At 57.2% G+C, this 19,959-nt stretch overlaps 1 protein-coding gene across 1 annotated transcript in view; it reads left to right on the top strand.

The window, feature by feature from the left end:
• Positions 1–1,584: 1,584 nt before the first annotated feature.
• The window catches only part of SDC3 (syndecan 3), a 38,319-nt gene continuing 19,944 nt past the window's right edge, over positions 1,585–19,959 (top strand). The window contains exon 1 of the mRNA XM_060017770.1: positions 1,585–1,848. Coding sequence (XP_059873753.1) covers positions 1,711–1,848 — 138 coding nt within the window. The 5' untranslated portion in view covers positions 1,585–1,710. The remainder of the gene's footprint in view (positions 1,849–19,959) is intronic.

Below are 19,959 nucleotides of genomic sequence, written 5' to 3'. Positions count from 1 at the left end.
TCCATCCATCTTCCCAAGGTGCCCAAGGGTCAGAATTCCTCAAGGTTTGGCACTGGGATTCCCAGAGGCTGGGACCTCAGAATTCCTAGGAATTTTTGAATCTCAGAGAGTTGGAAAGTTTCCCTCCCTCTCCAAATCTCTGCCAAAGGGCAGCTGGCCTGGCCTTACATACCCTTTAGGGATGGGGCTCTCACTCCCTTTCCGGGAACACCCAATGCAGCTCCGCCTAATGAGCTGAACTTTGACCTCTGGACCTCCTCTCAAGGCCCCTGAAGGACCAGTCCAGGTTCCTCTGACACCCCCAAATCATGGCTGGTGCCCGAGTCTGTTCCACCGGCCCACCCGGCACTCACCCTTACTGGCTCCGTGAGTCCTGGTTTCAGTTCCCTTTTCCTTGGGGGAATTGTTCCAGTTTCAGCTCAATGATTTCCCATCTCCTGAGGGCAGGCCCTGCACTGGGTGTGGGGACATGGGGGCTGAGGGCAAAGACTTTCCGCCTGCCAGTGCTAGCAAATAACCTCCCCTCTCTGGGCCTCGGTTTCCCATCTAGGAAGTGGAACTACTGACAGCACCTACTTCATGGGGTCACTGAGAGGGTGAGATGAGATAACCCCTGTAAAGCACTTGGCATGGGTAAGGGCTAAATAAATATTTACCCCCTTCTTCTCCCAAAACAGGTGGGTGGGGGTGACTGGGAGGTGAGTGGGAAACACATTCATTGATTCAACAAATTTGTATTGAGCCACTGCTACGCACCAGGCCCTGGGCTAGTGCTGGGGACACAGCAGTGAACAAGACGACACAAACCGTTGCCCTCCTGGGGCTCATGTACTAGTGGTGGGAGACCCCAGTGGGTAAGTGCAGTGCATCGTATGTCAGGTGGGGATAAAGGCACCAGAGAAACGCACAATGACCACGTTTGGGAAAAGGAATGTGGGGCAGGGGTAGGGGGGTCTGCATCCTACAGTGAGGAATCTGAGTCTCAGAGAGCTGGGGACACCTGCCTGAGGTCACACAGCTGGTGGGGAAGCAGCACTAGGCCAGGTCTGCCCACCCCAGTGACAGGGCCCAAAGGGGGCCACGCCTGATCTGAGTTCCCGTTGCCCACCCGTGGAGACATCAAAGCCCAATGGACTCGGATGACCTCTGTCCCCCTCTGTGGACCGGCTTGAGGGCGGGGGTGATGGGTCCTGGGAGAGCCAGTGAACCGAGTCGTTAGCGGGGAGGGTATTAATGGTCACGCAGATGCGACCCATCTACCCAGACCCTCCGACAAGCCGGGTCGTACCCCGCATCCCCACGCGGGGTCCTTCCCCTCCAAGCCCTGCGACGGCCCCGTCCCCAGAGCAAGCCTCCGCGAGGCCGGCCACCCGTCTCGGGTCGCACGTACCCCCCCCCCCCGCCTCATCCCGCGGCGGGCGGGCGGGCGCGTGTGGGGCGCGGGGGCACCCGGGCGGCCCGGGCTGCGGGGGGAGCTCAGCGTCCAGCCCCGCCCCTCCCCGCCCCGCCTCCCGCGCTGGGGGCGGCCTGGCGGCGGCGCACGCTTCCTGCAGGCGCGGCGGCCGTGGGCGCGGAGCTGCCGGGCGGAGCCGGGCCGCCGAGCCGGAGCGCCGACCGAGAGCGCGCCGGGCCAGCCGCCGGGCCGCGCCGCCGTTGCCGCCGCCTCGGGAACAAAGGCGCCCGCCCGCCGCCGCCGCTGCCGCCGCCGCCATGAAGCCCGGTCCGCCGCACCGCGCCGGGGCCGCCCACGGGGCTGGCGCTGGGGCCGGGGCCGCGGCCGGGCCAGGGGCCCGCGGGCTGCTCCTGCCGCCACTGCTGCTGCTGCTGCTGGCGGGGCGCGCCGCGGGGGTGAGTGCTTCCCGCTCCCGCGCCCCGGCTTGCGCGCCGCGCCGGCCTGGGGGGGGGCGGGGGTCCAGTGCCTGGCCGCCCGCGCCTCCCGGGGGCTCGTTTCCCCGGGGGCTCGTTTCCCCGGGGGCGGGACCCTTCCCCGTGGGCGGCCTGGGGTCCGGGCTGGGGTCCGGGCGCGGGGCCGCGCTGGGCGTGTCTCGGGGCTGAGCAGACGTGGCTTTGCTTCGTGGGTGTGCCCGGACCGCGGCCACTTTTAGGGAATCGGGTCGCCTCCCCCTGCTGGGGGAGGGTGTGCGTTAGGTTCCTCCCTCCGAGGGTCGCGGCGGGAGGGCAGGGGGGCCCGGGGAGGGGGAGGGGTGAAGGGGACCTGTGTGAAGGTGACCTGAGGGAGTGGGTGAGTGTGACCGCGTGTGTGGCCACCTCCGTGGAGGGTGCTGGGACCTGTGGGGTGTGCACGGGTGAAGGATGAGGCGTGAGGACCAGTCCCTCCCCATGGATGGGGGCCGTCGTGCCCTACCTGCGTGTGGTCGTGTCAGGGTGACCCATTGTGCACGGTGTGTGCCGGAGACGGGCTGGGGACTGTTGGCCATGCTGTGTGTGCCTACAAGAGGCGAGTGTGTTGAGGGGGAGATCTCTGTGGTGGGTGTGTGCTCCAGCCCATGGGAGTGTGTGTGCGTGTGTGTGCAGGCGTGTGTTGGCAGGTGCATGGGTTACCCCGTGCGTGGAGCATGCGCCCCTGAGTGGGGCCGAGTGTGCAGGTAGCGGTGAGTATGTATGAGGTGACCCCTGGGTGTTCCTTTGAGTGACCGCAGCAGCCGTGGGGTTGAGCTCAGTCCCAGCTCCATCAGGGGGAGCAGGAGGAAAGGCCACCTCCTCCCCTTTGAGGGACCCAGGTCCCAAGTGAGTTCCCTATGGGCACGTGTCTGGAGCCTGGCCTGGGCATGAACTGGGGGGTTTCTAGGCCTGATCCCCTTGGTTGGTTCTAGGAGCTATGCCTGTCCCCCGTTCCCCAGGCTGAGAGGGACCCAGGCCTCTCAGGCAAACCCCCCGCCCCGGGTGTCTACTCCTCTACTGCAAGTCTCTTTGGGCCTCAGTTGGCCAGTCTGTGAAATGGGAGGAGGTCAGGCAGGGACTCAGAGGTTGCATCTTGGACAGGCAGGCTACTCCTCAGCCTTTCCCATCTGGGGACTATGAGCTGGGGTGGGGGGGAGTGTTGAATGCCAGGCTGAGTAAGGGGCCCGGTGGGCTGGGTGCCTCATCCCCAGTTATTCCCCAGGTGGGGTGAGGAAAAGAGGTCCCTGGGAGGGACAGGGACCCAGCCCATCCTAGCAGCTGGGTTACTTTCTCAGCTACACTTCTGGAAGACCATCTTTGAAATCAAAGATGTGGAAATCACACAGCCTTGGGTTCAAATCCTGATCCCTCCCCTGATTCGTGGTGTGACCTTGGACAAGTTATCTCACCTCTCTGAGCCTCCATTTCCCGCTCTGTGGAACGGGGCTAATAACACCCTCCTGAGAGATTAAGTGAGAGGATGTGTGTGCTCACCCACAGGAAGAGCTCAGTCAGTGTTTGGTGTGTGATGAATGAAAGGGACACCGGACAGCATGCTTTAGACCTGGCCGCCCAGCAGGATCCCGAGCTGGGTGACCCCTGGGCAAGTCACGTCCCTCGCCGAACAACTTTTCCTCATCCATAGAACAAGGCTCGTAATCCGTGCCCCGTGAGGTGGTGGAAAGAATTAAATGAGCGTACGGAGGTGAAAGGTCCCGATAAGGCAGGGTGCCCCTGGGTCTGAGGCCGAGGTAGAGTGGGTGTGGCTCAGACCCAGTGCTGGGTGGCAGGTAAATCACACCCCCGGGGTCTGGGCCTGGAGGCTCAGATGGTGGGCTTGACTTGGAGGAGAGGAGGGGTGGGGCTCCGGATGAGGCAGGGGGGCATCCCTCTCCAGGCTTCACACCTTTCCAGGGGCCCGGCTGCCGAGCAGGGACGTCACCTCATCTGGCCTGGGAGGCAGAGGGTTAATGGGTGGTGACCAGTGGCCAGGGAGGCACACCATGATGCCTGCAGCAGGAGCGACTGAGATTAGACCAGAAGAGCCCCAACCAGGATGACTCCAGGAGTGGCCTCCGTGGCGGGGGCCTCCCAGGACATCACTGGGATGGGCAGTGGCTGGCTCAGGGTAGGGGAAGGGCAGGATGACACCTAGGTGCCCACCAGCTTGAAAAGGAGTGTATGTGTGTGGGGGGGGGAGCAGCTTCCAGGATGGCCTCAGTAGGAGTAGTGGGGCTCACTCGCGCTGCAGATGGTGAGTTGGGGTGTGTGCATGTGTGTTCTGGCATCTGCTCTGGGAGTCCTCTCCTGAGAGACCAGCTAATTATGACTCTGAGAGACATCTGCCTTCAGGGCCACTTCAGTTGCTGTACTTAAGTCACTGCCCAGAAAGACCCAGAGTTTGGGGATCCTGGAAATTTCAGCTTGAAAACTGTTCTTTAGATGCTCAGGGCTGAAAGGGATTTAGGTGTCACTTAGCCTTGTTTGAATTCCCAATGTTGGGAGTTCACTGTTTTGTGGCTATGTGACCTTGAGAAAGTTACTTAACCTCTCTGTGCTTTCATTTCCACCTCTGTAAAATGGGGAGAAGAGGAGAATGAGCGGGGTTAACATATAAAGCTCTTAGCACAGTGCCTGGCGCATAGTAACAGTCAGCAAGTGTTCACTTGTTCTTTTACAAGGTTGCCATTCTGTGTTTGGGAATGTGGTAGGGATGGGGGGTGGTAGGGTGAGGGACCATGGGAAGGGGAAATCAATCAGGAATTCTTTTGAATCCCCAGCCCCATGCCTGGTGGTTCCTGCTCCCTCCCCACCCCCACAATTTCAGGTATCCAGGAGCTCCCTACTCCTCTTCCCTCCAGCTCCTCTGGTTGACTGTGAACATTGGGTTGCCAGGGCAAGATTGTTCTCACTTTAAAAATTAAACGTTGGGGACCCCTAGACTGTTCCAGGCCAGGCCCTGACACAGGGATACCATAGGGATCTGTTGCTGTTAGCACCCAAGGTGGCAGGGGCTCCAGGGACAGAAACTTTGGGTAAGGGATTTCTGTTTCAACGTCCTCATTGTAAAATGGGGACAATAACAGTGCCAGCCTCACAGGGGTGTTGTGATGAGAAAATAATCTCCTTGGGGAGACTGAGCACAGCTTGCCAGTGAGCTCTCAGGAGATGGGGCCTTTCCAGAAGGGAGCCCGGAGGGCAAGGGAGGGCTTCCTGGAGGAGGAGGTTTTAAGCTAAGCTATAAAAATGGTTGCCATGTGACACTGAGTAAGCTGTAGCCTGCCCTGACCCTCAGCTTTCTTACCTGTCAACTGGGGACAAATACTTGATGTATACAATTATTATTAGGGATGTTATTGGTCGGGGGGGGGTCACACCATTCTCATGCCTGAGTTGGGATTGGAACCTGGTGCTTTCTGCTCCCTGGGGAGCAGCACAGTGCCCCCAGCTACAAATTCAGTGTGTTTCTCGTTCCCTCATATTGGGGATTGGTGTGGGGTTGACCTCTGCTGGAGAAAAAGCAGTGTGGCCTTTTGAAAGCAAATGGCTGCTCCTACCCCATGGATTGGGGCATGGGGCCCTGGGAGGCCCCAGGGCAGCGCTGGGGCAGGGACAGCTTTGGGCTTGACATCTGGAAAATGCTGGGGCAGAAGTGGGGTGGATGAGAGGGGCATCGTGGAGAGGAGAGAGTCAAGACAGAGCTTCCCCTAGAAGCCAGGTCTTGCTGCAGGCCTCCCTCCTGCCCCTCCCATTGGAGCTGGGACCATGCCCCAGAGCTGCTTGCGGGGAGAGGGATGGGTTGTTCTAGAAGGGGCTGTAATAGGATTCCTGAAGGCTGGAGCAAACTGAGACAGCTGGGGATGGGAGGTGGTGAGCCTGGCAGTGGCTGAGGCCATGATTTGGGAGGCAGCTTCCACACCTCTGAGGGCTTAATAATACAAAGAGCAGCTAAAGCAGACTGAGAGCCCTGCCCACTGAGCACTTTATATGCATTGGCTCATTTAATCCTCATGATAATCTTTGGAGGTAGGAATTGTTAGAACTCCCATTTTACAGATGAAGAAAACTGAGGCACAGAGAGGTTAAGTGATTTGCTCAGCGTCACACAGTTGGCAAGTGGCAGAGCTGGATTGAGCCAGGGCCTGGCAGGCTAATAGAACTGGGCCGCAGGCCTAATTTTACCCTCTCTTGCTGTGTGATCTTGGGCAAGGTACTTACCTCTCTGGGCCCTCCTTACCCGCAAATTATGCCCACATTAGCTGTATCATGAATGCCTGCTCATTGCCAGGCTCTGGGCCGGGCGTGTCTCCTATCTTTTTTCATTTAATTCTCACTGTAGCCTTGGAGGCATGTTGCATGGGGCGGGGGACGGGTCTGGCCCTGGAGCCCTTGCTCCTCCACTGCCTCATAAGGCTCTGTGATCTGTAAACGAGCTATTCTGAAGGTCATGGGCGACGGGTCAAGGGAGAACTTTATAAACTGTGCCGGGAGTCAACAAGATTGGGGGGGTGCGGGGGCTTGTGTCTGGATCATGTGATCATGGCACAGGACAGGGGAAATGTTTAGAACCTCAGAATGAGAGGGGTCTAAAAAAGCCACCGTTCCCCCTGTACACACACTGGATGCCCCCAGTGTGTGGCTCACTCTCTGCATAGGCGACCAGGCCTGCCTTTAATCCCCTCTGGCCCTGAGAAAGTTGTGTGGAACCCAAATGTACATCCTTACCACCCCATCCCTGAGTCCTGGCCCCCTTGCACCTAAGATTTTCTCTGGCCTGAGTGTCTGAGCCTCAGAGCGGGGGAGTGACTTGGAGGTCACACAGCAGTCAGGAGAAGTATCAGAATACTTTCTTGATAGACCATGAGTGCCTTAGGGAGGCTCTGTGTTTGCCTTGTTCTTTGCTGAACCCCCAAGTCCAACTCTTTGCCTGGCCCAGAATTGAATGGTTTGAATGAATGAATGAGTGAATGAATGAAGGAAGGAAGGCAGGAAGCCAGGACTGTGAACTTTGGAGCCCGGGCTGGGGCTTTGTGTTGTCTACTTTGGAGGTGAGTTGGGGTGACAGTGAGGCTGGCAGAGTCCTGCTGGGTCCAAGGTGTGTGCCCGTGGCTTCGGAGGCGCCAGGGGGCCGTATGGGGTGGGCCTGCGGTCTGAGCGCCAAGGTGCGGTCATCGCTTCTGTGTGGGACGCAGGCCCTGTGGCTCTGGGCTCCAGCCCAGCTGCTGGAGCCCTGTGATTTTGTGTCCACGGTGGGGGGCAGGGTGACTGGAGCCCGAGGCTGCCCCAGGGTCCAGCCCCTTGCTCACCCCCCAACTGCCCCCTGAAGCAGCGAGCAGGGTCTGTGCTGGTCCCAGACCACCTGGCTTGTCTTGCTGTCCCCCCTAATGTTCCACCACATCCTGGGAACATCAGGCCGATGCCTGGTAAATATTTGTTGGCTGACACCCACTCCCCTTGCCTTGGCTCCCAGCCTCCCAAGATTCCAGGAGGCCGGGTAGGCCTCACTTCCGGCCCCCCTCCCTCCAGAGCAGGCCCTGGCCAGAGGGGTGTCTGCTCCCCTCCCCCACTGACCAGGCCCAGTCTCAGCGCCAAACAGGAAGCCGTGATTACAGGGGGAGTCTGAGCGGCAATGGCTGAGGGCCCAGCAGGGGGATGGGGTGAGGGTGGCCCCTGACAAGTGATCTGGCCCCTTCCCTACCTGGCTGCTGAGGGTGGAGGGCAGGGAATGCCTGTGCTGGCCTTTCATACCAGGTGGAGAGGGTTCTGCGTGCCCCAGCCGGCTGAGGTCTGCCTTCTTCCCACCCCTGGGTCCCCACCTGGGCCTTGGTGCTATGTCTGTTTTGGGGTCACCAAACCTGAGGGTGCAGCTTGAGGGGCCCCAGAGCCAACTGGACCAGGGTTGAAGTCCTGGTTCTGCCAATTTCTGGCTATGTGATCTTGGCAAGTTCACTTAACCTCTCTGAGCCTCAGTTGCCTCTTTAAAATGAGCTAAGAATACCTCTGCCTCCGAGTTCCTTGAGAATGAACAACACAAAATAATAAAGTGCCTGGTGAGAAGTGGGCTCTGCTCCTGCAAATAGCCATCTCTTCCGTATACCTGCTTTGGTTTTGCTCTTTTCCTGTCCCTTTCTTGATCTCACCGAGGAATTGCTTTTTGGGGGTGGAGAATTTGGGAACCAAGTTTGAACGATCGTGGATGACCCAAAGCAGAATCGCCGCCGGGCTACCCTAAGAGGGAGAACGTGGGCCTGGACTCCCAGTTGCAGCAGGCAGGATTTGGGCCAGATGAGAGGAAGCACTTTCCAGTGCCTCGTGGTACTGAGTTCATGAGGAATTCGGTTCTTTGGAGCTGTTGGCAGCCTGTGGGTAAGTCTGGAGGCAGAAGATGGGACTTGATGACTCTTCAGGCCCGCCCTTCCAGTCCTGGAACCCCAGAGAGACCTTGCTGTTTGAGATATAGCCATGGACATGGTGACACTGGGCTCTCCCCATTTTCCTCCCAGCTGGGGAGTACCTCGGCTGTGTTCCGTTCATCACACAGGTCCTGGCCCAGAGTAGGTGACTGTTGTTGTTTGCATAGGACCTCAGGGGTGAGAGAGCCCTAAAGAGACCATCGGCCCCGCAGCCCTGCAGCCTGTAGCCTGCTGTCTCACAGATGGGAGTCCCGAAGCCCAGAGATGGCCTGGGGCCTTGACCAAGGACTGGGGAGGTGGTCTCATTGAGCCTTCTGACGCTGGTGAGGCTTGGAGATGTCAGGCCACCTGTCAGAGCTCACGCGGCTGGGCGTGGGTGGAGCTGGGTGTTCTGTTGCTTTTCAACTACTCTGGGTTCTGGCTGCGCTGTTGCTGACCGTGTTATCGCACCCCTTCAGGACTGGGGTCTTCTGAGATGAGCGATGAGTGGTGGGGGCTTGGGGGGCTGGGGGGGAATCTGAGGCGTGGGTGTGGGGTGGGGGATGATGCTAGTTAGGGCCTAGACCCCGCTTCTGGGCCATGGGCTTGCTTTACCCTGGGATCAGCCTTAGCCCAAGCCCTCCTAGAACTCTGCACGTCCTGAGCTGCCAGCCAGGCCCCACCTGTCCTGCCCCCACCCCCGAAGCCCTGCTCACCGGCCCAGACTTTAATAAGGGTAATTTAGAATCAATCGCGAGCAGGATCTGGGGAATCTAATTGCAGCAAACTGATTGCCAATTCGATTGCGGGCACCAGGGCACTGTGGGCGGCTCATTAGGCCTGTCTTCCCTTCCTGGGGTGGGATTTGGGGGGCTGTGTGGGGACTGAGCAGGCAGAGCTCCTGGAGAGGCGGGGGGACTGTTACAGTGGGAGCAGGGGAAGGATATTCTTGCTTCTCGGGGTGCCTGGCAGCACCCATGTACTGACACCCTCTCCAGGGCCCACAGCCGGGGTGGGTGCCCATGTCTGTCTCAGCCCTTCGCTCACCTACCACATGTTTCCTGCCGCCTCCTCACGGCTAGGCTGCCATTGAGGGTGGGGTGAGGGTGTCTGCAGCTGAATTCTACCTGGCTCCTGCCCTGAAGTTGCTCCCTTGTCAGGGAGCCAGGCACGATGGTGATGGTGACAGTGATAGTGGCCGGTACTTAGTGCGTGCTGCGTACCAGGCACAGTTCCAAGTGCTTAACGTGCTTTATCTCAGTTCTTACCACAACCCTATGAGATAGGTATTGTTACCCCATTTTACAGATGGCGACACAGAGGCCCAAGAGGTTAAGCAGTGTGCCCCAGGTGAGGCAGTTAGCAAGCAGCTGGAGTCCGCTTCCTGAGATGCCATGTTGTTTGGGGACATCGGGCAGGCCAAGGAGGCTCAGGGCTGCGTGGGCTTGGGCACCGGGCCTGTCTTTTGATGGACTAGTTTGTTCATTCTGCAGACATTGATCAAGCACCTGCTCTCTACCTGGCCCTGTGCTGGGGGCTGTGGGTGTGCAGGTGTATCTTGCGTGTGTCCTGCCTCTTGTCGGTGAGCCTTGCTTGGTGGGTTTGCGGCAGGCGTGTTGTGCTGTGAGGGCAGGCATTGAAGAGAAGCAGGGAGGAGGCCCTGCCTCCCTCCCCCAGACAGGTTCGAATCCCAGCTCTGCCACAGAAGCATCGTGAACCTGGGCAAGCGACTCCTTGACTCAGCCTTACTCTCCTCCTCTGTCAAATGGGCCAATAATGCCTCATTCACTAGGCTGGGGTTAGGAGCAGTGCTGGGGGGAGGTGCAGCTAGTTAATGAGCTGGCAGCTAGTTAAAAGGAAGCTGCTCCTGAATAGTTACTTTTTATTTATTTATTTATTTTTTGCGGTACGCGGGCCTCTCACTGTTGTGGCCTCTCCCATTGCGGAGCACAGGCTCCGGACGCGCAGGCTCAGCGGCCATGGCTCACGGGCCCAGCCGCTCCGCGGCATGTGGGATCTTCCCAGACCGGGGCACGAACCTGTGTCCCCTGCATCAGCAGGCGGACTCTCAACCACTGCACCACCAGGGAAGCCCTGAATAGTTACTTTTATTTTACTTATTTTAATGATTATGTTTTCCCTAAGATTGTTAGGTCTCAGAGGTGAATCTGAGAGGTGGCTGGTCATGTGACCATGGGCAGCTACCCCCCCTGCCCCCCAGCCTCTACTTCCACATCTGCAAAGTGGGGAAATTGGATTGGGTGACCCAGGGGCCTTTCCAGTCTTCACATTTGAGGAACTAACAGGAAGACCAGAGGCCAGAGAGGGCAGGGCCTGACCTGGGGTAGCCCAGTTGGGAAGGGAGGGCAGACCTGCTCAGTTGTGGGGAGGATAGGAGGCCTGCTTCCTTCAAGTGGCCTGTCTATGGTTCCTCCTGGGCCAGGGTAGGAGGGGCCCTTTCCTTGCCCATCGCGCTGAGCACCACGTTCCTTCCCAGCCTCTGGGACATGATCCAGGCCAATTGGAGGCTGGGCTGTGAGTCTGGTTTCCTGGGCAGAGAGGAGCAACTGGGCAGGGAGTCCAGTGCCTAGGTTCTTGTCCCAGTTCTGCTGCTGACCTGCCAGTCACTGTAGGCACTGTTTACTGCTGTCCGCTCTGTGTCTGGCCTGTGCTGAGCTCTAGGAACACTGAGGGGGCTCAACCTGCTCCCTGACCTCAGGAAGCTCCCAGTTAGATAAGGGGCTGAGGAAGTGAGTCAGGGGAAAGAGAAGTTGGTTTTGGCTCTGGTGAATCAGGGAGGGCTCCATGGAGGAGGTGTCCTTTGTTCCAGGCCTTGAAGGATGGCAGCACATTGATAGGCAGAGGGATCAAGGTGGACAAAGGCTCAGAGGTGGGAAAAGTCATGGTATATTAGGGAACCGAAGTGTGGTTAAAGGTAGTAAGTCCCAGCTCGGGGAGAGACATGTGTGGAGATGGGAACATACCTCCCTTTGGGATGGAAGAGCCATTGCTGTAGGCGGTGCTGTTTCTAATGAGAGTGTATTGCTTCTTACACTTAACAGACATTCACTGGTCACCTCCTGGGTGCCTGGCCCTGTGCCACGGGGTGTTTTGGGGCTGAACAATTGAACGCCAGAGGGCCTCAGCATGGGAGAATTCTCCAGTGGCTCACAAGGTGGGCTTTGAGTCCAAACCAAGGCATTGGGTTCCATCCTCAAGGTAGAGGATGTTGGTCTGTAAAATGGGTGCAGCCCCACGCTGAGGGGCTGGCATGGGATGACAGCAAGAGCATGGATGTGGTGATGTTAATATTGAATTATGCCTGTTGAGTGCCTGCCATGTGCAAGTTACTCTGCCAAATGTCTTATGTAGAAAAGCTCACTTAAGGGCTTCCCTGGTGGCGCAGTGGTTGAGAGTCCGCCTGCCGATGCAGGGGACACGGGTTCGTGCCCCGGTCTGGGAAGATCCCACATGCCACGGAGTGGCTGGGCCCGTGAGCCGTGGCCGCTGAGCCTGCGCATCTGGAGCCTGTGCTCCGCAACGGGAGAGGCCACAACAGTGAGAGGCCCGCGTACCACAAAAAAAAAAAAAAAGTTAAAGCTCACTTAATCTTTACAACCTTATGAAGGAGCTACCATTATTATCTTGGTTTTACAGAAAAGGGAATTGAGGCACAGAGAGGTTAAGAAACATGTCCAAGGTCACAGAGCTAATAAGTGGCACACTTACTAGGATTTGAACCCAAACGGTCTAGCCTCAGAGTACTATCTGATGCACAAGCTCTGCTCCATGCTACCATGTGTGCTGCAAACTGTAAAGTGTGGTGCCCCGAGACGATGAATTTAAGGCCAGTCAGGTCTTGCTGGGTGAGCCTGTGTGCCCGCTCTGGGGGAGCCCCGAGCTGGGACTGGGACTCTTGGCTTCCACATGGGGCTTCTTTGCTGCATGTTTCCTGTTCAGGTTGGGCCATGGGCTGAGGCCAGCCCAGGCTGGGGAAAGATCAGAGGACTGAAGATGATTTCAGCTGGAAGGCCTTTGGAAACACTGTTGTCCAACTTGTCATTGTCCTGAAGGGGAAACCGAGGCCGAAGGAATGCTCTCGAGTCATAGTGAGGTCTTCTGAGAGCTGTTAGTTCAGCCTTTTTGTTTTGCCCATGGGGAAATCGAGGCTCAGCGAGGTACAATGGCTTCCCCAAAGTAACACAGCAAGTTGGTGGCTGAGCTGGGACTAAGAACTATGTCTCCTGACTCCTAGGCAGGGCACCATCCCCTGTACCACGTTTCTTCTCTTTACTTGTCTCTTTCTGCCTAGACTGCAGGCCCAGCTCCCACTGACCTCTCCCAGGAAGCCTTTCCTGACCCAACCGGCTGCCCTCATGCCCAAGACTCTATACCGAATTGATTCCCCTCAGTGCACTCAGTGTGCTTCTCCAGCCTCATCCCTTTGACCCCCTTCTACCACCCAAGACTCCTGGCTATTTGCTGGGTATAGAGCACAACATTGTTTCTCTTGCTTTCATGTCTGCCACATGGTGTTCACTCTCTGTGGACTGTTCTTCTCCAGCAAACTCCTGCTCATCCTCCAAAACCCAGCACACATGTCCCCTCCTCTGGGAATCATTTACCAGCCTCTTCTCCCAGCTCCCAGGTACAGTGAGCCCTTTTTCAGACCCTTCTCTCCTGTCTCCCTGTTCTAGATTCCCAGGCACTGCTCTTCTTCTACAAGCTGTAGGATTCTTTGCTAAGCCCCAATTCTGTTACTTCCTTCATAGTGTGTGGCTCCCCACAGGGTTACATCCTTACCTCCGTGGAGCCCTCACCTGGATACATTGTTGCAGCAGCTACTCCCCCCATTATATCATCTCCCTGGTCAGCTTCACACATATTACTTTGTTTCATTTCCCCAATTCAGACATTGCTACATTGTTCCTTCTTCATGTTTTCGAACCTCCTCAGTCTGTTTCACTTCTGGTTCTCCCCTGTTGTCCCATCTCCTCCTTTCTCCCCAGCCCCCTCCTCCTGTGATCCCCGAGCTTGGAGAAGAGGAGAGTGGAGGCTGGCAGCGGGGAGCACTGTGGCAAGAGGGTACTTCCTGCCTCCTTACGGGAGGTTCAGGCTTGGTTATGAGAAATCGTCCCCCTCTGCCCTCCATCTCCCTCCACCGGCCATCCTCCTGCACACCTCCTCCTCTGCGGCCCGCTGTTCATCCCCTTCCCTCCCATCCTTTTCACTCTCCCTCTCCTTCTCTGGTTCCCCCGAGGCCTCTGCCGTACTCACTCCTCAGGGCTGATGGGAACCTCTCGGGTCCCGGCTGTGACTCAGGGGCCCGGAACCGAAGAGTCCCCTGGGGGACAGGGGTCTTGAGGGCTGAGGGGGTGTTTATGGTCAGGGCTAGAGGGACGACTCTACTCCTTGCCCTCTGGGCCTGGAACCCCCATTCCCTTCATCCGCCCCTCCAGAAGTGTAGTTTCAAGGGCAAAGGGCCACAGGAAGTCAGCCCCTCACCTTGCTGTTCAGCTGAGGATGCCAAGCCCAAAGACGGAGCTTGGATGTTCAGGGTCCCCAGCACTGAGAGGCAGAACAGCTCCCCCAGGGCAGGTCCCTGGGTGGCCCCTGGGAGCTGAGCCCTGGATGGGTGAATCCTGTTCTCCCGTGAGGCGGGGGAGCCAGGAGGCTGGTTTGGGACAATCTCAGCTCCAGAAGAGGCGGTTCCGGCTCTTGAGTTCCGGGGACCGTCTGCAAGTCTGTGGTGGCACCCAGGGTGATCCTTTATCCATGCGGAGCTAAGGCCATGTTTCTGTTTAGGTTCGGGCGAGGGGCTGGGTCTATGGGTGCCTGCGTGTGTTGTGGTGTGTTACTGTGTGTCTGTGCTGATGCATGGGGGCCCTGGGGTCTGGGAAGGGAGGGGCATTTGTGGCCTGTTCCTTTGCCACCAGCTATTTTAGTGACCCAGGTGTGAGGCCAGGGGAGTCAGGAGCCCCCAAGTTGCTGTCTCTCCACTTTCTCAGCTCTAGGGGGCTTGCTGCCAACAACCTGGGGTGGCCGCAGTACTAACAGCTCCTGGGAGAACAGTGCATGAAGCTGGGAGACGCTCTCCTACCTCGGGGTGGGGGGGTTGGTGCACAGATAGAAGTACGTGCACGTGCAGACCCATCTGTGTACGTGAAAGAACAGGTAGACCTGAGCCCACACCCTGTCCTGTGCACACGCGTGGCGACACAGACCCACAAACATACCTGAACACACACAGGCACCCAGAGACAGGGACACACACTCTGCCAGGTGCACACGGACCACTCGCAGAGATGCAGCCCTTGTACTCACACCAACACACCCAGGCCTGCACAGGCATCTGAGCCCACCTAAGACAACCTGAAGGTATACACACACGCGTGTACCTGTACACATGCCCAGAAATGCCCCTCAGTGTGCTCACGTGTGTGCACCTGCATGTACACACACATGCACACATGCACACATGCATGTTGCGGGAGCTCTAAGCGACCAGGAGTGTGTCCGTCCTTAATCCCAGCGCTTAATCCCAGAGTCCAGGGAGCGCAGGTCAAAGGGGCAGCTGCTCATCTGGCCTCCTTAGAGGTGATTAAGGTGGGGCTCGGGGGTGGGGTGCAGAGGGCCTCAGAGCTTGTCTTCTGCATGACCTCCAGTGATGCTGCAAGCTCAGAACTTGGGTTCTTTCGGAGATTTATGTGTGATTTACCAAACCCTGGTACAGACAAGCTGGGGAGGAGGGAGAGGGGTGTGGCTGTGTGTCCCCAAGGAAAGTGACAGCTGGGTCAGAGAGGCCAGGGGAGGCAGTCCCTTCGTTTAACTACCTGCCTGCTGTGGGCCCTGAGTCAGAATCCGCAGTATGAGGCGGTCCAGGGATTCTGGTCTCTGGGAACACTGTTAATGGTCAGAGGGTTGCTGGACTAAGTGGGAAAATGAGGCCCAACCAGGAGATGCTGAATCTGGGGTCCTGAGCAGGGAGGGGGGTGGGGAAGCTTCCGGGAGGAAGTGGGGCCTGAGCTGGGCATTGAAGGTATCAGCGCCGGGGGCGTTTGGAAATGCACGGGATACTTTTTGTTGTCATCGTAATGGGGGCGCTGCTGGCATTTCCCGGGGTGGAGGTCACGGCTGCTAAATGCTGCAGGGCCTGGAGAACTGTCCCGCCCAGGGGTCTGCAGTGCTTCTGTTGAGAAAAGCTGTCAGGTCCTGCGGCGTGGCGGGTCAGCGTGGGCCTCGGCTCAGAGGTGAGACTGTCCCCAGCACGCTGTGGGAGGCAAGGCCACGCCCGCTACCCAGGGTGCCGTAGAGGTGCGCCGAGGTTGCGCGGGCTGAGTCCTCCCAACCCGGCCTCCCCTCCCTGGATGCATGTGTGTGAGTCTCTGAGGGGTGGCTGGGATAATGGTGTTTGGGCAGCAGCCCCGCTGGGGTCTGTCTTTGACCTCTGCTCGTCAGTTGGGTGACCTTGGGCAGCTCGCCCGTGTCCTCTGTAAGCCGGATGGTAACCACTGCACCGCGGGGTAGCTTCAAGAATTCGGGTTTACTTGGCTCAGAGTCCAGCATGTTGCCCAGGGCTGGTGACCAGTAGTGTTTGTAGTGGGGGCAGTGGTCATGAGAGGCCTCTATCCCTGCAAAGGTGGCAGCCACCACACTGTCCTTGTCCTGGGGTTTGGGGAGCAAGCTGGGTCCCAGGAATAGCCCTTTGCCACATGTCCATCTTCGAGCCCGGCTTTTCCAGGCCAGGCCCTTTTCCCACAAACACTGTCTGCGCTCTAGTTCTGGGGCTGGACCACTTGGGCTCATTCATCTGGATGTCCCTGGCATCCTGCTCTGGTATGGGGCTGGCTGTGGTGCAGTCCCCCTGTGGGGAGGGAGGCCAAGCTGGTGTGATTGGGGCTCTGGTGGCAGGATCCCAGGACCAGGGCCTCTGACCCTGCCTGCAGAGGGTCAGGTGATGGGTCAGTTGAGGAGTTTTTGGTCAGGGAGTCATGTTCAAGTGACGTATGAGGAGGGGAGGGTGTGTCTCATCCCTGGACTTCAGGGCACATGGGGGCCGGGCTATCAGTGTCCCTAAAGCCCTGGGGGCGTTTGGACTCCGTCTGAGCTCGGTGTGGAGGGTAGAACCTATGGCAGGGGGCTGAGGATGGATTGGCTGGACACAAGGATGCGCTGGACCTGCAGGAGGCTGGTGAGGGTGTCGGGGAGAGGACATGGGGTGCCGGGGTTTTCTCTGGTTCCCTCCACCCATAGCTGGGACTGAGGGCTGGGGGGTCCTCGTGGTGTTCTTGGCTCCCCCCTCTTCGGGGCTCATTGGGGCTCCTGCCCTGCAGTCTGAGCTGCGGGGAGACCGCTTCCCCCCGTAGTGACCAGCTTGGGGGGCAGGGGTGGCGAAGCTTGCTGAGGTTGTGGGGTGGAGCAGGGAACTAAGGTGGTGCAGGCTTCAAACCTGGGTTCAGCCTGGTAGAGGTTTGGGGGACACCAAACACTTGTCAGAAGCCTGAGCTTGTGCCTCAGCCCAGCCCTCAGGACAGACGGGCCTCCGCGCAGAGAGTAGGGAGTGGAAACCAGCCTGGGGCTCAGCGGCTGCCAGCTGGGCTGGGTGGAGGCAGGGCAGGGTGAGGGGCTGGGCCCGGTGAGGTGTCTGTTCTCAAGGCTGCCCTAGACAGCCACGGGGGGAGGGGCAGGCGGACTTGACTTCACACTCAGATGCGCCTCACCGCTAGGGCCTCGCCATCCTCCTGACCCCTTCCCTGGCAGGGACGTATCCTCATGTCTCTTGCTGAGGGCGGCCAGGGGCCAGCCACATGGACAGAGGGTCTGAGTGGGAACATCCTGGAACCACTGGTGGCTGGAGCTGGGGACACTGGGGTCTAGCGGTGCAGATGGCAGCCAGCCTGAGTTTGGAGTTGCCTCCCTTCTCTTGGGTCCCGCTGGGCAAAGCCTGCTGCTTCCATTGGTCCCACCTGACAAAGTAGCCTTTGGCGAGCACAGGGGAAGCAGTTGCCGCACTGGCCCCTCCCACTTGGGGTCCGCAGAGTCAGTGTTTGCCCTTCGGAGGTGGGGGCTGGAGAGGGTTCACCTGGGGCTTGGTTAGGCGTTACTCAGAGAGATGTCACCTCCCTCCCGTCCGAGCATTTGAGTCCAGGTTCTGCTGTGTGACCTTGGGCAAGTACCTCACCCTCTCTGATCCTCAATCACACATTCATTCTTTTCTTTTTTTCTAAACAACAGCTTTATTGAGATTTAACTCAAATACCCCACAATCCACCCATTTAAAGCATGTAATTAAATGGTTTTTAGTATTTTTACAGCTGTGCAACCATCACCAATATTACTCATTTTTATCACCCCCAGAAGAAACCCTATACCTATTAGGGTTAGAAAAGGGTCACTCCTCTTTTCTTCCCAATCACTCAGCCCTAGGAGTCACTAATCTACTTTCTGTCTCTATGGGTTTGCTTATCTTGGACATTTCATATTAGTGGAATCAAATAGGATGTGGTCTTTTGTGACCGGCTTCTTTCACTCAGCATAATATTTTCAAGGTTCATCCATGTGGTAGCGTGTATCAAGACCTCATTTCTATTTTTGTTTAATAATATTCCATTGTATGGACACATCACCTTTTATTTATCCATCTATCAGTTGATAGATATTTGGGTTATTTCTACTTTTTGGCTGTTATGAATAATGTTGCTTTTTTTTTTTTTTAAATATGTGGACATATGTTTTCACTTCCCTTGGATGTATATACCCTAGGAGTAGAATTATTGGACCATATGACTCTATGTTTAACCTTCTGAGGAACTGCCAGACTGTTATCCAGGGTGGCTGAACCATTTTGCATTCCTACCAGTGGTGCATGAGGTTTCCAACTTCTCCACATTCTCTCCGCTACTTGTTATTTTCTGACTTTCTGATCACATTCATTCTTGCATCCATTCATCCCTCAGGTATTTATAGAACACCTGTATTTGACAAGGCAGGGTGCTCACTGCAAAATTGGGGAGAGAATTTATCCATTAAGGAGTTGTTTAGAAGATTCAGTGGCACCATAGCTGTAAAAACCTCCATGCACTTAGTGACAGGAGATAAAGATTATCAAGGGGAGAAGCTGAGGGTGGTCAGGGAATCACGGGACCCCGTGAGAGCAGAGGAAGAGAGAAAGGAGTCTGTGTGTTTTGACCACCTTCTCTGTGTCAGAACCTTTGCTTCAGTTCTCATGACCTTCTGGGCTGTACTGTTGTCCGTTTGCTTGCCCCAAGGTCGCTCGGCCAAGAGGTAGCTAGGCTTTGGGCTGAGATCCTGTTTGGATAATCTCATTTAATCCTCCCAACCCTTTGAGGTTGGTACTATTATTATGTTCATTTCATAGGAGAAGAAAATGAGGCTCAGAGAGGTGGACTTTCTTGCCCAGGGTCACACAGCCGCTGAGGGCCAGTGCTGGGATTTGGACCCAGGCAATCTGGCTTCAGAGCTCCTGCTTACTGCGAGGTCCCACCTGTCTCCCAGGATGCAGGACATGAGGGTGAGGGCTGGGGCATCCGTCTGCCCCTATATCTCAGAGAGTGTTATCTGGGGCTGGAGGTGGCCTTGGAGGTGAATGTGACCCTAGACAAGCCTCTGGGGCCTCCTCCAGTTTTTTTTCTGACTCCTTGCTCTGTGCCTCAGTTTCCCATCTAGGTGATGGTGGTGGTGGCCCTGGAGGCCCCCATGACTCATGCTGAGTCTGGCTTGTTCTGTCCCTTGAAATGGAGCAGCTCAGAAGCCAGCAGAATAGGCCTGGGGTGAGGAGCTGTATCTCCACTGTTGTGAGTTTGTGCTGGTTATAAATAACCTAGCAAACGGGCGGGTGAGGGAGACCACAGCCGGACTCCTCAGGAGGCTGAGCCTGGATACATCACACACAGACGGGCACATTTCGTGTGTGTGTGTGTGTTGTGTGTTCTCAGGGTGTGTGCCTAGCATGTGCCTGGGGAGGCTTTGGGGAGGACGGAAGAGCTGTGTGGTGTCCCAGCACAGCTAGAAGGACTGGGCCTGCCTCGGGCTGACTCCGCAGGGTCTGTCTGGTTTCCTGGAGGCCCAGCAGAACCCCAGGGCTGGTGAGATCTCTGGGGCCTCTGCCCCTGGCTTCAGGTGGCCCCTAAGATCTGGGAGAGGTGTCCTGTGCCCTTTGAGCTTGCCTTTCCTTAGGTCCTATCCTGTGGGATGAGAACCAGACACACAGCATTGGGTCTCTCTCTGCTCTCCCAGGCCCTTCCCCGTTACCAGTCCCCCCCTGGTAATGCCTTGCTCCCCTTAACTCCATCTTGACTCACCAGCTGAGTTCTCTGTAACCTCCAGCAAGTTGCCTGGCCTGAGACTATGGAGTAAGGAGGCCCATTTCACCTGGTCCTATCAGTAAGGGGCCTGGCGTTAAGTAGGTGCTCAGTAAATGCTACTGTCCTTCCAGCCCAGGCCTGGTTGTAAAGTGGCCAGAACTGTAGGCTCTGCTGGGAACCTGCTGTCTTGCATGTTTTTGTACATAATTTGCATAGTTGTTTTATGAAAAAACTGCTGGGATCAGTCTCAGCCTCTCTTCCCTCCTCCCAGGGCAGTTGGAGCCCTGGTTGGATTTTGGAGGGACCAGAGAGAACTTTGGATGGGGAGACTGAGGCCAGAG

This window comes from Delphinus delphis, chromosome 1 (genome assembly GCF_949987515.2).
Source record: "Delphinus delphis chromosome 1, mDelDel1.2, whole genome shotgun sequence".
Taxonomy (NCBI): domain Eukaryota; kingdom Metazoa; phylum Chordata; class Mammalia; order Artiodactyla; family Delphinidae; genus Delphinus; species Delphinus delphis.
This window is presented reverse-complemented; position numbering and strand designations above follow the sequence as displayed.